General features: G+C 40.3%; 1 protein-coding gene across 9 annotated transcripts in view; it reads left to right on the top strand.

The window, feature by feature from the left end:
• Window positions 1-13,039, top strand: part of chl1b (cell adhesion molecule L1-like b) — a 91,918-nt gene extending 78,879 nt beyond the window's left edge. For 8 of the 9 annotated variants that reach the window (XM_032548964.1, XM_032548960.1, XM_032548962.1 and 5 more), the window contains 3 exons: window positions 4,204-4,335; window positions 5,804-5,876; window positions 8,975-13,039. In XM_032548964.1, the coding sequence (XP_032404855.1) occupies window positions 4,204-4,335; window positions 5,804-5,876; window positions 8,975-9,179 (410 nt within the window). In that variant the 3' untranslated portion in view covers window positions 9,180-13,039. Of the gene's footprint in view, window positions 1-4,203; window positions 4,336-5,803; window positions 5,877-6,014; window positions 6,095-8,974 lie in introns of all 9 variants that reach the window. The other variant, XM_032548966.1, reaches the window with a different exon arrangement.
• The last annotated feature ends 422 nt before the right edge of the window (window positions 13,040-13,461 follow it).

The following is a 13,461-nucleotide window of genomic DNA, read 5'->3' as shown; positions in this document are numbered from 1 at the left end:
AAGAAAGGGAGAAAGGTGGGGAAAAAGTTTCAAAAGAAAGAAAGCAGAGGATAGAAGCTTAGAGAAAGCACAAGTCAACACACTAGAAGTCAGCCTCTAAACCAGCAGAATGAGAAAAAAGTATTCACAAAAAAACTTAACTAACTACTAATAAATGCCTTTATTATGGAGGCACTGCAGGATTAATATGCAGCCAATTCAAACATGTCAACACATGTGAAAGTACATTTATTTGAGCATTTTCAAACATTTACACACAGTAAGTAGAATAGCTAATTAGAGTGTTATTACGCATGTATAGACATTGAGTATGTTGCTTTTGGTAGTAGTTAGTCATTATGGGGAAAGCATTAATAAATGTGTTCATTTATAGCTTGTTAAGTATGAATCATCCTTAATTAATTAATGTTTTGTAGGTTAATTAACTATTAATGGTTAAAAAAGGCTACATCAAGATTGACTTGATGTACATTATAAAGTGCTACCCATTTTCCTAGAACGGCCACAGGACCCGTTTGGTCTGCAGAGCAACATGAAGCAGAAACCACCAACTGTTTCTCTTACTGTTGCCGTAGTTTAATATCTTGGCAACACCATAGGGAAATCTAGGACAGCAGATCTATATTGTGAGCCGGCAGTGTGACTGCAGAGAGGAGTCACTTGAACGGGACAAATACGTCTAATTGTAAGTGATTGATTTGTTGGGCCCCGGCGCCACCTGTACACTTCAACAGATTGACCCGAGAGCCACCAGAGATTTCCATGAAATCTTCAAGTCAGTAAACAGCCACACAGCTCTAATGAGTAGAAGAAGAAGAAAGAAAAAAAGAGAGGAAAGCTCATATTGATGTTTGAACAACCATAAGTGGAAGCTGATGAAAGCACCTATATTAGAATATTTCACAGCTTTGCCTTTGTGACTTTGAAGGGCAGTCTTCTCTTCTGGGCTCCCTGCTGGCTGAGCAGCTGCTCTGTGCTCCGTTTAATAGCAGGCTGAGCAAAGAGGTGACAAAAACACGGCTGTATTTTTAGTCATCTGCCCGTTTCAGCAGTTTGAATTACCGCGGTTGCACGCTAATCCATCTGCATTAGCCAGAGAGACAGAGTGTCAGGCTGTGGTTAGGGGACGGACCGGCCCAGGTGTGTTTGTGAACTGAATTATCACCTGGAAATTAAAAAAAAAAAAAAAACCAGAAGCGAGGCACCTGAGCTGGAGATGGAGAGGAAGATTTGCATGTTTGCCTTGTTGGGGGGGAGAGAGGCGGATGGTGCCTTATTCACCTGAAGGCTTAGAAAGATCCTGTTTGTCAAACTGATGATGCAAATCACACCCAACATGAGAAAACTGCAGAGAAAAGTTTAAATATTAATACACCAGCTTTGACATCACTTTTTAAATGTGACCATTTAGACAAGAAAATAAACTGTATACAGTCTGATGGAAGTACACATGGATGACACTAACTTTCAGTCATCTTTCATAAATGTGTGTATTTTCAGGATTGTTTTCAAGGATATTTTCATCAAACTGCTCCTTTTCATTCAAAACCTTTGTTTATGCTAACATGTGACATGTTCATTTTCAACTGTAAATGAATCAATACATAACATTGAGGTAATTAGAATGGAACTGAACTCGGTTAAATAATCCTCACCACTCTCAGGATTGAAAAAACAAATCCATTAGCAAAGAAAGCACATGTTTAATGTCATGAAATGAACATAGACAGGAACAAGATGAGTCCATCTGTAATATTTACATCGTATCAATTCAATTAAAAACACTTTTTGTACTCCCAAAGGGAAATGAAATCTTGTAACCCATATTATGTAACTTTCTTCAGAGTTGTTGTAGAGGCTTTAGGTTGTGGGATTACATCTGTTAACAACAGTCACCAACTCAGTGACTTTGTTACTAAATTCATCAACTTTTCAGACTGAAAAAATCTGTATCAGTCAAAACCAGAATTGGCAGGTCAGGCCTTTTAAAGATCTGTGATCTTCCAGAAAAGTGTAATAGGTACACCTCTAGAAACAACATTCATCACCTGGAGTTTACATTGTTTGGGAAAAAATGAATATGATAGAGATAAGCAGATGATTAAATGACCTTTTTTGTATTTTGGTTCTGTTTATTTTTCATCTAGTAAAAGGTTAAAACAACACAGATTGCAGATGTACAGTATTAAACATCAATAAGGTGTTTATATGTTCTTCATAGTCCACCTTTGATTCAATCTCAATATTATCATTTTTAATGAGGGAAATCATACTAATACTGCTGTGAGTAGAATCAGACACTTCCTACTGAACACTCTGCTACATCCTCTGTTTCCTTTCCCCTTCACCAACGCTTCCTCTCCTCTCTCTCTCACTCTGTCTCATCACTCCATCATTCCCGGTCCTGTTGAATGTCAGCTCAGCTGTTAACAGTGGCTCTGTTAATATCAGCTGGATTCCTGCAGGTTTTCTGCAACATGTATGAACAGCTGCAGGTTCTTCTCTCCTCAGCTCCTGGTTCCTGTAAGTGGCAGCAGTAACATCTGCAGTGCCTTGAAAAAGTATAAATGACCACATGCCTGTTCATTTTTTCCCCTGGCAGATAAAATCTGATAAGTGTGGCATGCACTTGTTTTTCTAATTTAGTGCAGCCAAATGCCTTCAAAAATGAAAATGTATTTTTTTATTATTAAATCCAGTGAGTTATTCAGAACAAATTGTTACTTAATAAACAAAATAAATCTGTGAATTATTTAATCTGAGTATAAAGCAGTCCCTCAAAGACTTCCTAATTGTTTGTTTGATTTGTTTTAGTCAAAATCATTTTGAATGTGATGCTACTTTAGAAACATTTGTGAGCAGTTTAGTGATGTTTTTCCCTCATTAAATCCTTTTCTAAATTCTCCATTTAGAAGATTAAAGAGGAGAAAAATAGTCAGTAAGTTACTGTTACTTCCTGATTATTTTCACAAACATTTTCATTCTTACATACACAGCTCCATTTTGCTAATTGTCACATCGATCACAGACTATAAATGCAGACGTAAGAAATCCTGCCACCTGCAGTTTGGAGTTATTTAAATTAGTAATTTAAATGTAATGTTTTAATCATTTTTATGGCAAAAAATTGGCAATAAACTCACAATTATTCAAATTAAGGACAGCAGTAAAGTGTTCAAAGTAGAGGGTAGAAGCATAAACCTATTTTTACACCCACCTCTCTTACAACAATAGCATCACCCAATAAATGACTATTCAGGTTAACTTGGTTATAACATTCTTTTTTAGTTAGTATAGATCCATATCTATGACTGGTACAATGCATTCATATTTTCATACCTTTATGAGCAAGCATCACTCATTTTGAAAATTGAAATTGAAATCAAAATTATTTCTGTAGAACACTGGAAACTGGAGTTTCTCCTTCCAGCAGGACACACACATAGCCTGAGGTCCAGTAGAATGAGTTGGATGAAAAGGTTTAATCAAAGTCCAAATGTAAATGTAATGAATTTATTGCAAAAACTGAAAACTAGATTTTTATCAATTTAATTCATGCCACAGTTTTATGGTTGTCATTTAGAAAACATTTTGGAAAACCACTTTGTTGGGGTTTTGAACTCTTCAAAGGACTGCAGCATCCGTAGCCTTGGGCTGTTTTTTTATATTATTTCTTCATCACTAGGTGTGTGTTTTCAAGACACCTTACAACCCCTCCCCCCGGGAGTACAGGTGAAGGTCACTGGAGGACATCAGAGCTTTAAACTCTTCTCTCACTTTTCATTGACGGACTCAAGCCTGAGACTGAATTCAGCGTGTGCCTGATTTCTAACAGCCGGCTTGATAAAGCTGGTATGTTTGAAGAGGTTATCACAAGCAGGGCTAAAGGTGAGGAGGGAAAAAAAGTAATTGACCTCCTGATGAGGAGAGCTCAGTCGCGTCCTTGAAGCGACATGGCGACGTGGCGGTCCTTCACGCCGTCACTAGAATTCCATTTAGCTCACTAAGAGGAATTACATTTGTTCAGCGTTCCCCGCTTGATTAATTAGACAAGCAGGATTAGCTGTTTAATATTAATACTGGAGCGTTTCCATCAGCGCCTCGGCCCGAGCATCAGATTAGCTTGGTCGATGTAAACATTCAATCAAGTGTCCAATGCAAAGGCCAAGGCCAGTCAAAGTCACGCCGTCTTGTCCTCCACAGGCCTGGCCAGCGTCCACGGAGGAATCTCCACCCAGGGCTGGTTTATCGGCCTCATGTCTGCCATCGCTCTGCTCACACTCATCGTGTTGATTGCTTGCTTTGTCAACAGAAATAAAGGAGGAAAGTATTCCGGTAGGCACACACACAACACACACACACACACCCCTATTCCCTTGTTTGAATACTAATTGTTGCCTAAAGCATCATTTTAATTCCATATTGTTGTTTGTTCATGCGAGAGAGGTGATCAATCATCAGGCGGTGTACACCACACCACACAGTCATTTACTGCAGCAGTAGACAGAACAGGCTGCTGCTGTGTTTGCTCCAGAATGCCTCACAGTTACATTTTTTACGTTGTTGGTGTGGCGGGTTTATCTAATTCTGTGCATGAGGTCACTTCATAAAGAGTGACGGCCTGAGCTGGGCCTGCCTGACAGTTTGTTGTTCTCCTCATCAGAGGAAGCAGAGACATCATCGGCGTCATTATTCACAGCTAATGACCATGAAGGGCGGGGAGAACAACCACACACAGATCTGTGTTTCCTCATTTTACTCTCACTACCACTGACAGCTAGTGGCTGCTTTTCATAGGGTTCAGGTGGCTCACCACCCCGGGCGTCATGGTCTGGGGGACGCCACAGGTTCACACGTGTCCCTCCCTGTTCTACTCAGTGTAAAAGACTGGGGTTGAGAACTAAAACTGACATCTAATGTCAGGGGTTGTGTTGCTCCTTAGTGCTAAATTAAAGGAATATTACACAGTTTTCACAGAATCAAACATGTATACTAATGAGAAGCTCAAATTGGTGCTAAACTTTATGTTGTACAAAAACATCTTTCCTTTTATTAGATAGATAGATAGATAGATAGATAGATAGATAGATAGATAGATAGATAGATAGATAGATAGATAGATAGATAGATAGATAGATAGATAGATAGATAGATAGATAGATAGATCATGCAAAAATTAGCATTCTTCCTGTTGACATTAACAGAGAGCATACAAACTATTCACAATCCAGAGTTTTCTTTTCCATCCATCCATCCATTTTCTGTTCACCCTTTGTCCCTAATGGGGTCGGAAGGGTTGCTGGTGCCCATCTCCAGCTACGTTCCGGGCGGGAGGCGGGGTTCACCCTGGACAGGTCGCCAGTCTGCCGCAGGGCAACACAAAGACATACAGGACAAACAACCATTCACACACACACTCACCTCTAGGGATAATTTAGAGAGACCAATTAACCTAACAGTCATGTTTTTGGACTGTGGGAGGAAGCTGGAGTACCCGGAGAGAACCCACGCATGGACAGGGAGAACATGCAAACTCCATGCAGAAAGACCCGGGCCGGGAATCGAACCCAGGCAACAGTGCTACCAACTGCGCCACTGTGCAGCCCTTTTCTTTTCCATAAGCTCTGAATTGTGAAGTGATTGAAATCTTTTCCTAAATGCTGCCATTGATGTTTGAAGTGGGAAAATGACTGCATATAATTGGGAGCAGTCAGGCGACTTGTCCAGCTGCAGCAGCGGCTGTCCGTCTGTCTGTCTGTCTCCTGTGGAAATCTCTCAGCTCTTTTCATCACTTTGTGTGCAGTGAAAGAAAAAGAAGACCTTCATCCAGATGTGGAGTCCCAGGGCATTAATGATGACACATTCTGTGAATACAGGTAAGCACTCCCTCTACCATCCCCATGAGGACAGCGTCTCACCACGTCACTGCATCCCCGTGAATGTTTGCCCCTCTTCTTTTTCTCCATCTTCTCCTCGCTAAATTCTCTCTGCCTTTTTTTGCTCTCGCCGAAAAGACGGCCCAGATTCCATGAGGCTCCCGCAGAGCCTCGCTCCTCTCCTGCCGGAGACGTTAGACGGGCCGAGTAACCGTGAAGTATGTGATAACCGGTTTACATGTGGGCGTGGTCAGAGTAGCTGCTTTTAGACTCGGTGTTGTGTGTGGTGAACAGTTCTGCTCTGATGTCACAGTTTTCTGCTCCCTGCTGAAGCCTCAAACCAGTCAGAGTCATTGAATGTTCCTCATCTCCAGGGCAGTAATATCAGGGCATGTGTCATTGGTCCTTTAGTGGTTCTATTCATAACCGTCTGCCACAGCATGAGTCCCAATCTAATTCTCCAATCAGTGGGATCCTCACTGCTAAACAAATGCTGATGTGATGAGGTTAAAGTGGCTCAGTGTGGCAGCAGTTAGATTTCATCATGTTCACTTCAGGAGCCTGTTGCCCTCAATGTTTAAAAAGGTTTCTACCAAATACTATCAAGTTCAAATTATTGACTAATAATCATCATTTAGAGCTGTTAAATTCAGTCAAAAAATGCATAATTTCACCAAAAAAGAGCTGAATTTTTAAAAATGTCTTGCAGTGAGGCTCTTTGAAGGTATTACAAGTAATAGTTTTACTATTGAAGCTAAAAGCTGCAGTATGGAGCTTTAACAGAAGTAGGAGTTTTAACATTTGTTAAAAGTGTCATCATGTTGTGGCAGAATAATATGAGACAGATAATCTGTGAAAAGATTCATCTCCTTCACCTCCTGCCTGAGCTGCTATTGCCATCTGAACAAATGCTCACATTCAAAACCAACCAATCAGAGTCAGTAGGAGGAGCTTAGCACTGTCACTCTCCCTCATATATACACTTCCAAATATGTTAATGGCAAAGAAACAACTTACCATTGCAGAAAAACTGTTTATCCACCATCACTAGATAGACAGTTGGTAAGCTAGTTAGCATTAACTAACTCTAGCTAAAACTAACTAGTCTCACATTCATGGCATCTGTTAGGAAGGAGCTGTGGCAGAGCAGAGAGCACAGGGAGGGTAGGGGTGTGAGTTGTGCATACATGAGGATGATTGACAGCGTTTAGACCCTCCTACTGGTTCTGATTGGTTGTTTCTGACGTAGCAGTGTATTTGTTCAGATGACACCGTTTTTTTCACAGATAATGTGTCTTATATTATACTGTCACGACATAATAATTTTAACAAAAATGCAAAAAAACATTTTCTATAAAAGTAAGATATTGCAGTTTTATGTCATATGGCAGAGAGACTGTAGGAAAGTGAAGGAATCCTCATGAGTAAAAAGCTGACAGCCAATAAGATGAACTGCAGTTTTAACCATTTAAAGCAACACTGAACATCTCTGTACATGGAATACAACGCTATATTAGCAAATATTAAACTTCTACAATTACAGGTTGCATTTATCACACTAGATGTTAGTCATAGCCGTCTGGATTAATTTACAAACTCACTGTGGTATAATATATTTCTGCTACAGGTAAGAAAACTGCTACCGATAATAACACCAAAAAATCTGAAATGAAAGCAGACCAGGTTCAAAAAGTTTGGCATCATTTTTGCTGGAAGCCAAATAAGATTAATATTACTCTGTAAGGAAATGGCAGCAGTCAGCTAGCTTAGCTTAGCATAGCGTTTTTGAGTCATGACTGTAAGTCATAGTTGTGAATGTAGCTCTGTGTTTAGATTCACTAGCACTGTTTGCCTTGTTGGTTTAGAGTTTGTAGCTGTATTTGCTGTGACTCCTGAGGTAAAAACCACCAGCTGCTCCTGACAGAACACAACTTCAACTACCTGGGCCATGTGTATTTTCATATTTTTGCTATTTTGTGCTGTAGTCCATATTAACAATCACATATTACCTCTTGGTGTGATATAATGTTCCTTTAGGAATGGGCCAGAATGAGATTCTGTGGCATTATACCAAGAACCAAAGTCTCTGTTTTACATGCTTACAGCTTACTCTGACTATTCACAGATTCACCAGTTTGCAGATATTTTTGTGGAACATTTTTCTATGTTCCACAGAACATAGAAACCACTTCAAATTGTTCATGGAAAATTCACCTGTTTGTGAATTTGTTTGTAGCTTGAGAAGCTGAAATAGCTGGGCACAATGCTACTGGGCAAACCAATGAGCGGTGTTAGCCAAACAGTAAGCAGTGTTTCTTCAACATTTATTTTCAATGCCACTGATTGTCTGCCAGGCTGATTGATTGGCTGATAGGCTGTACTCCCAAGAACTAGAATAAGGAAGACTGTTATAGTGCCAGTTTTCACTGTGCGTATCGATGCACTTTAAAGTATATTTGATGTCTGAACTAATGAAATAGGCAGTTCTGAATGTGTTTAGAGGGAATCTCAAGTATTCCCAGATTTTAGTTATTTATGGATTTTAGTTATTTATTAGTTATTATGTAAACATAAAAAGCTACAAATATAACTCCTGCTCCTGATGTAAGATCAGTACTGACTACAGATACTTTCTGTGTAAGATCAAAGTTAATTGTGCAGCTTCCAACATTCAGTAAACTCACCACTTCTGCCTATTTTGTCAAAGCTTCTGCAATCGGCTCCTGAATACGCGGCTCTTACATAATGCTACATAGAGTATTCTATGTAACACTTTGCATTACAGGATGACAGCATGAGCATCACCATCACCAGCCTCGACCCAATGCACCCCGCCCCTCTTTATGGCTCATCTGTCTTCCTTTGTAAAAAAATACATCGTTGCATGTTGAGTCCAACCTGTTACTTTGAGAATCTATGGAAGCATCTGTGACTACGATCCATCGGTCAGCCTGAGGTAGAAGCCGGTGTCCCTCACTAAAACCTGGGTGGAGGCAGCGATAGCGCCGGCCTGCACCTCCATCTCTCCCCTGTGACCCACAGAGCGGAGCTCCGTGTGGAATGCTGGGAAATCTAAACCCACTGTGCCTCTCCCACAGCGACAACGACGAGAAGCCACTGAAGGGCAGCCAGCGCTCCCTCAGCAGGGAGATCAAGGCAGCGGACAGCGGGGACAGCCTGGTGGACTACGGCGACGAGGACGTTCAGTTCAACGAAGACGGCTCATTCATCGGCGAGTACGGGAGCCGCAAAGAGAAGAGGGCGTCGGCCGAGGTCAAAGCCTCCACTCAGACCCCAGCGTGAGGAACAGAACGCCCAGCCAGCATCACTCTACCCACATGGAACCGACAAACCCAGGAGGACAGAAACGTTATCGAAGACTGCCGAACATTTTGTGTCAAAACGTAATGAGTCATTGCCAACTGCACACTGCCATACTCATTCTCTAAAGCTCTGTTCCTTCACACTGCAACACAAGCGTTACTAAATACCATGTATATATAGTGTATATTGTATGTGTTGAGTGTTCCTTTTTTTATAATTATTATCACAAAAACTTTAGAGGTGGTGATTTGTTTTGTATTGTTTGCTCTTCATGTTGGTGTTTTCAGCTGCACTCTGGTTTGTATAAATGGTGAACTCTCACATGGCGCTCTGTCATTACATGAACCACTGATGTCACTGTGTTGCAGGTCACAGGCGAGTGGGGAGAAGTTGATATTTTTCCAGTCGAGCAATTATTACTGACCTTTTTATATCTGAAACAATTCATTAAATTTGATGTAATTTGTGTATGAAAGTTTGCCTATTAACTTATTTTTTCTCAGTGGTTTATACCTGATAAAATAATGAGGAAATCTACATATCACTTCTCCACCGTAACTATCCTGAGACATGAGTGTCCCTGTTATCTGCCTCAGCAGCTTCAGTCTTTGGTTAATGTGAAGCTCCTTCTCCATGGGCGTCCTCTGGCCACATTCCTCTCAGTTTGCAGATCCTTCCTGATTCCTCTCAGTTTGTTGGCACCACTGCAGATTTTGGTAAGCGTTGGTGTTTTCACATCTGATAGGCCAGTAGACTCGGTTCGATTGGGAACCAAAACTCCAACATTTGTTCCATTTTCAGCTGCTGTGGTTCACTTTCACACTGAACTGAGTGAAACAAACCAAACCCTCTGAGCGACCCAACAACAACAGACGAAAACATGAAAACCTCTGAAGAAGACTCCTAGTGCAGATTCCTCCTTCACAAATTGTGAACAAAATTTTACTGGTTGTAATTTTTTTTTTGTCTTTGGTAAAAGACTACAACCATTGTTCCCCCAAGCGCTAGACTAGCACATTTGTTTTGGTTGTATTTACCCAGAATGCTCTGCACTGCAGTCTGCTTCCAGCTCTTGGAGTGGTCTCTGGTCTGCTTGCATTCACATGTGCATTCAAAGCACACTAGAGTTCACTTCAGTCCAACTTAGACCAGAATTAGTATTTTTGTCTGAGTTCGATTGCACATTCACACCTCCCTAAACAAACTGGACTGTCTCTAGGCAAACAGACTGGAGTTCAGTTAAAGTGGACTATAGAAGGATGATGTGAATGCATTATCTATCAACTTTGCTAGAAGAGAACATACAGCGTCAACTGGACAGGGAAATTTGCAACAAATATAGCGAGAAATTTCTGAAATCTGTCCGCCCACAAAATGACATTATTGGAGCACAAACGGCCCTCCCACATTTTTGCCCATATGGGCAACCCTACACCCAACCTACACCCACATGGTGAGGATCACACACCCAGGTTGGCTAAAACTGAACCAGACATTGACCGTCTAGACACTTGATAATGGAGAAAGGGTTTTATTTTTCCACATATTCTCACATTCCTGAAATAATGGCCTAGGTGATTTTTTTGCCAAAAATATTTTTTTATAGCCCACGTTTCTTTTATGAAGAAAAATATGTTCTTTATTTCTGCAAAAAATACTTAGATCATTATTTTAGTAAAGTGACAATATATCAGTGCCAGGTTTGGAACTGTGGTTCATTCCAGGTGATCAATGATTATTTATTTCATAAAACATTCCAGACACTGATGTTTAAATGAGAAACCTTTGGCTGAGACAAGAAAGCTCAGGAGTTTTTAGCAGCTGTTTCCCACTCCAGCAAATCTGAAGTTCAAATCTACTGTCAGCGGTTATTTAGCTTAGAAATAACCTTTATCGTCCCTCAGTGGGGAAATTCAGGCAGACCTGCAGCAAAGCGACAGGCAGGTTGAAACGTAAACTCACACCAAGATTTAAACAATGTACCAAGTAAAACCCTGTTAAAAAGGCTGGATACTCTGATGATTCACCTAGTAACAGCCAAATGAAGCAGTTTGATCTGATTCAGTGGGTCAAGATATTACAGCTGGATGTCACATCTCAGGTGTGTGTGTGTGAGTGTGTGTTTGCCACATTCCTCATTGATCTGAAAGGACCATCTGGTGGTACTTAACCTGAAAACTGCTATCTTAACATGAATATTTTAATTTCCATCTAAAGTGCCTTGCAAAAGTATTCCTAGCCCTTGAAATTTTTACATTTTGTGACATAACAACCACAAGCTTTAGTGTAATTTAATGGGATTTTTATGTAACAGACCAAAGTTCTATCTGATTTTCAAAAATAAAATTGTAGCATGTAGATACATTGGTGCCTTTATTTAAACAGGAAGAGGAAAAACTCATTGAGATTTAAAGTCTCATTTATTAAAGCGTCCTGGGCTATTCAGCAGCAAAACCAGATAAAACAAGACAATTGCAATTTTCTTAAAATGATAAACAGCCTGAAGCATTACTATCTTAAATAACACTTGTCAAAAAGTGCCATTTCCATTTAATTTAAAATAATTTAAGGAGGCTTCTACTTTTTAACCTCTACAAGAGAATTTAACTACAGCTTAAATGAATGTGACCAGGCCAAGAGACCTGAAAGACATCTGCATAGCAGTGAAAAGAGACTTTATGCTGTGAAATAAATTGACGTCAGAGCAGCAAGAACAATGCAAACAAGGCTGGTCTCAAAACTGAGCCCTGGAGGATCCACAAATTAAGAGGGGTCAGTTTTGATTTGCTATCTCCATCAATCATGGGGCCAGAAGCCGAGGTCCACTCTGGACATTCATCAGTTCATCACAGTGAAACACAAACACAGTTACACCAACGGGCAATTTAGATCCCAACAGACACAGAAAAACATGCAAAATAATTCTGATATATTCAAAATAAATTTTAATGAGAGGATGTCTGGCTGTGGAAATTAAAGTGCTAGTAGAGCAAAGGAAGTTGAATACAAACACACAGCTTACTTTTAAGATTTGTTTTTTCCAAAAAATGTAAATACAGCGTATAATTTTCCTTCCACTTAATAACTATACACCATTGTGTTGCTCTGTCACATTAAGTACTTTAAAGTTTCATGGTTGGAAGGTGAACACAGCGATTAGAGAGGTTAGGATACTTTTACAAGATATTGTAACCACAAAGATTCAGGATTTTTATTGCACACACACCTGTTGGCTGACACACTGAACAGTTTCACCTGGCAGTCATCACAGAGCCTGTAGGTGGCGCAGAAAACTTCAAACTGCCAGTAAGAATTGTGTTAATGTGGGACCAGCAATGATCATTTCCATCTAATGCCTGAAATGAAAATGTGAAACTATCCCTTTAAAGGGTTTTTCTTTTTTAAAGCAAAATAGAACGTGCCTCAGACTGATCAATAACATGATCACTAAGATGTTCGGACCGTTAAAAAGAAAAACCAGAGTCTTAGTTTCTTACTTCTCTGAGTCAGATGATTAAAACCACAGAATTCAACTGAGTTTCTTTTATTAACATTTCCCTGTTAAGTTCAACCCAACCTGGACCAAAAAGCCTTTCTGTAATCAGATTACTTCATCTGGCTGCAGGTGCTTGTCATTCACCTGTTTCAGTCATTCGATAGTTTTTCAGTGAAATGTCTTAAAATGCCTTGTTATCTCCACACTGTCAAGCAAAACACACTTCTGTATTCATATTGCAAATAACCAACATGGGTGTGTTCTGTAAAGATTCAGCCATTGCATGTTATGAATGTTAATCTGTATTCTTTTTTATGCCATTAAATTGCATTACTTTCCTATATTTGTGGTCTCCTCTGTCTGTCTGACCGGAGGTCATGAATGCTCCTTTATCACTATTTGCACGTTCCAGATATTAAACCCTCCTTGAATAAATCTTTTGACCTTTAACCTGCAGGTCGGAATGGAGAGGAAGAGGTCAGTAAAAGCCACTTCGCTCCCTCTGAATAAACTGCAGGGTGTTTGATGAGCTCATCCAGTTTGGAGGATGATTTTCACCACCGTCACTCTGGGGGTGAAGCCTCAGTTTGAGTCGAGCGTCACGTTTGATCACTTTGGCTGCAGGAGAGAAAATCAAAGCAGCAGGCAAGAGGCAGAGGCTGGATGAAGGAGCAAGAGCTGTAATCATGTCTGAAGGTTGATATTAGGGAGCGGAGAGTGTCAATGTGACGGTTCTGACCACATGGGCCACACCTGCTTCAAATA

Source organism: Xiphophorus hellerii, chromosome 20, assembly GCF_003331165.1.
Source record: "Xiphophorus hellerii strain 12219 chromosome 20, Xiphophorus_hellerii-4.1, whole genome shotgun sequence".
Lineage (NCBI taxonomy): Eukaryota > Metazoa > Chordata > Actinopteri > Cyprinodontiformes > Poeciliidae > Xiphophorus > Xiphophorus hellerii.
The sequence above is the reverse complement of the archived record's forward strand: the minus strand, read 5'-3'. Positions and strand labels throughout refer to the sequence as shown.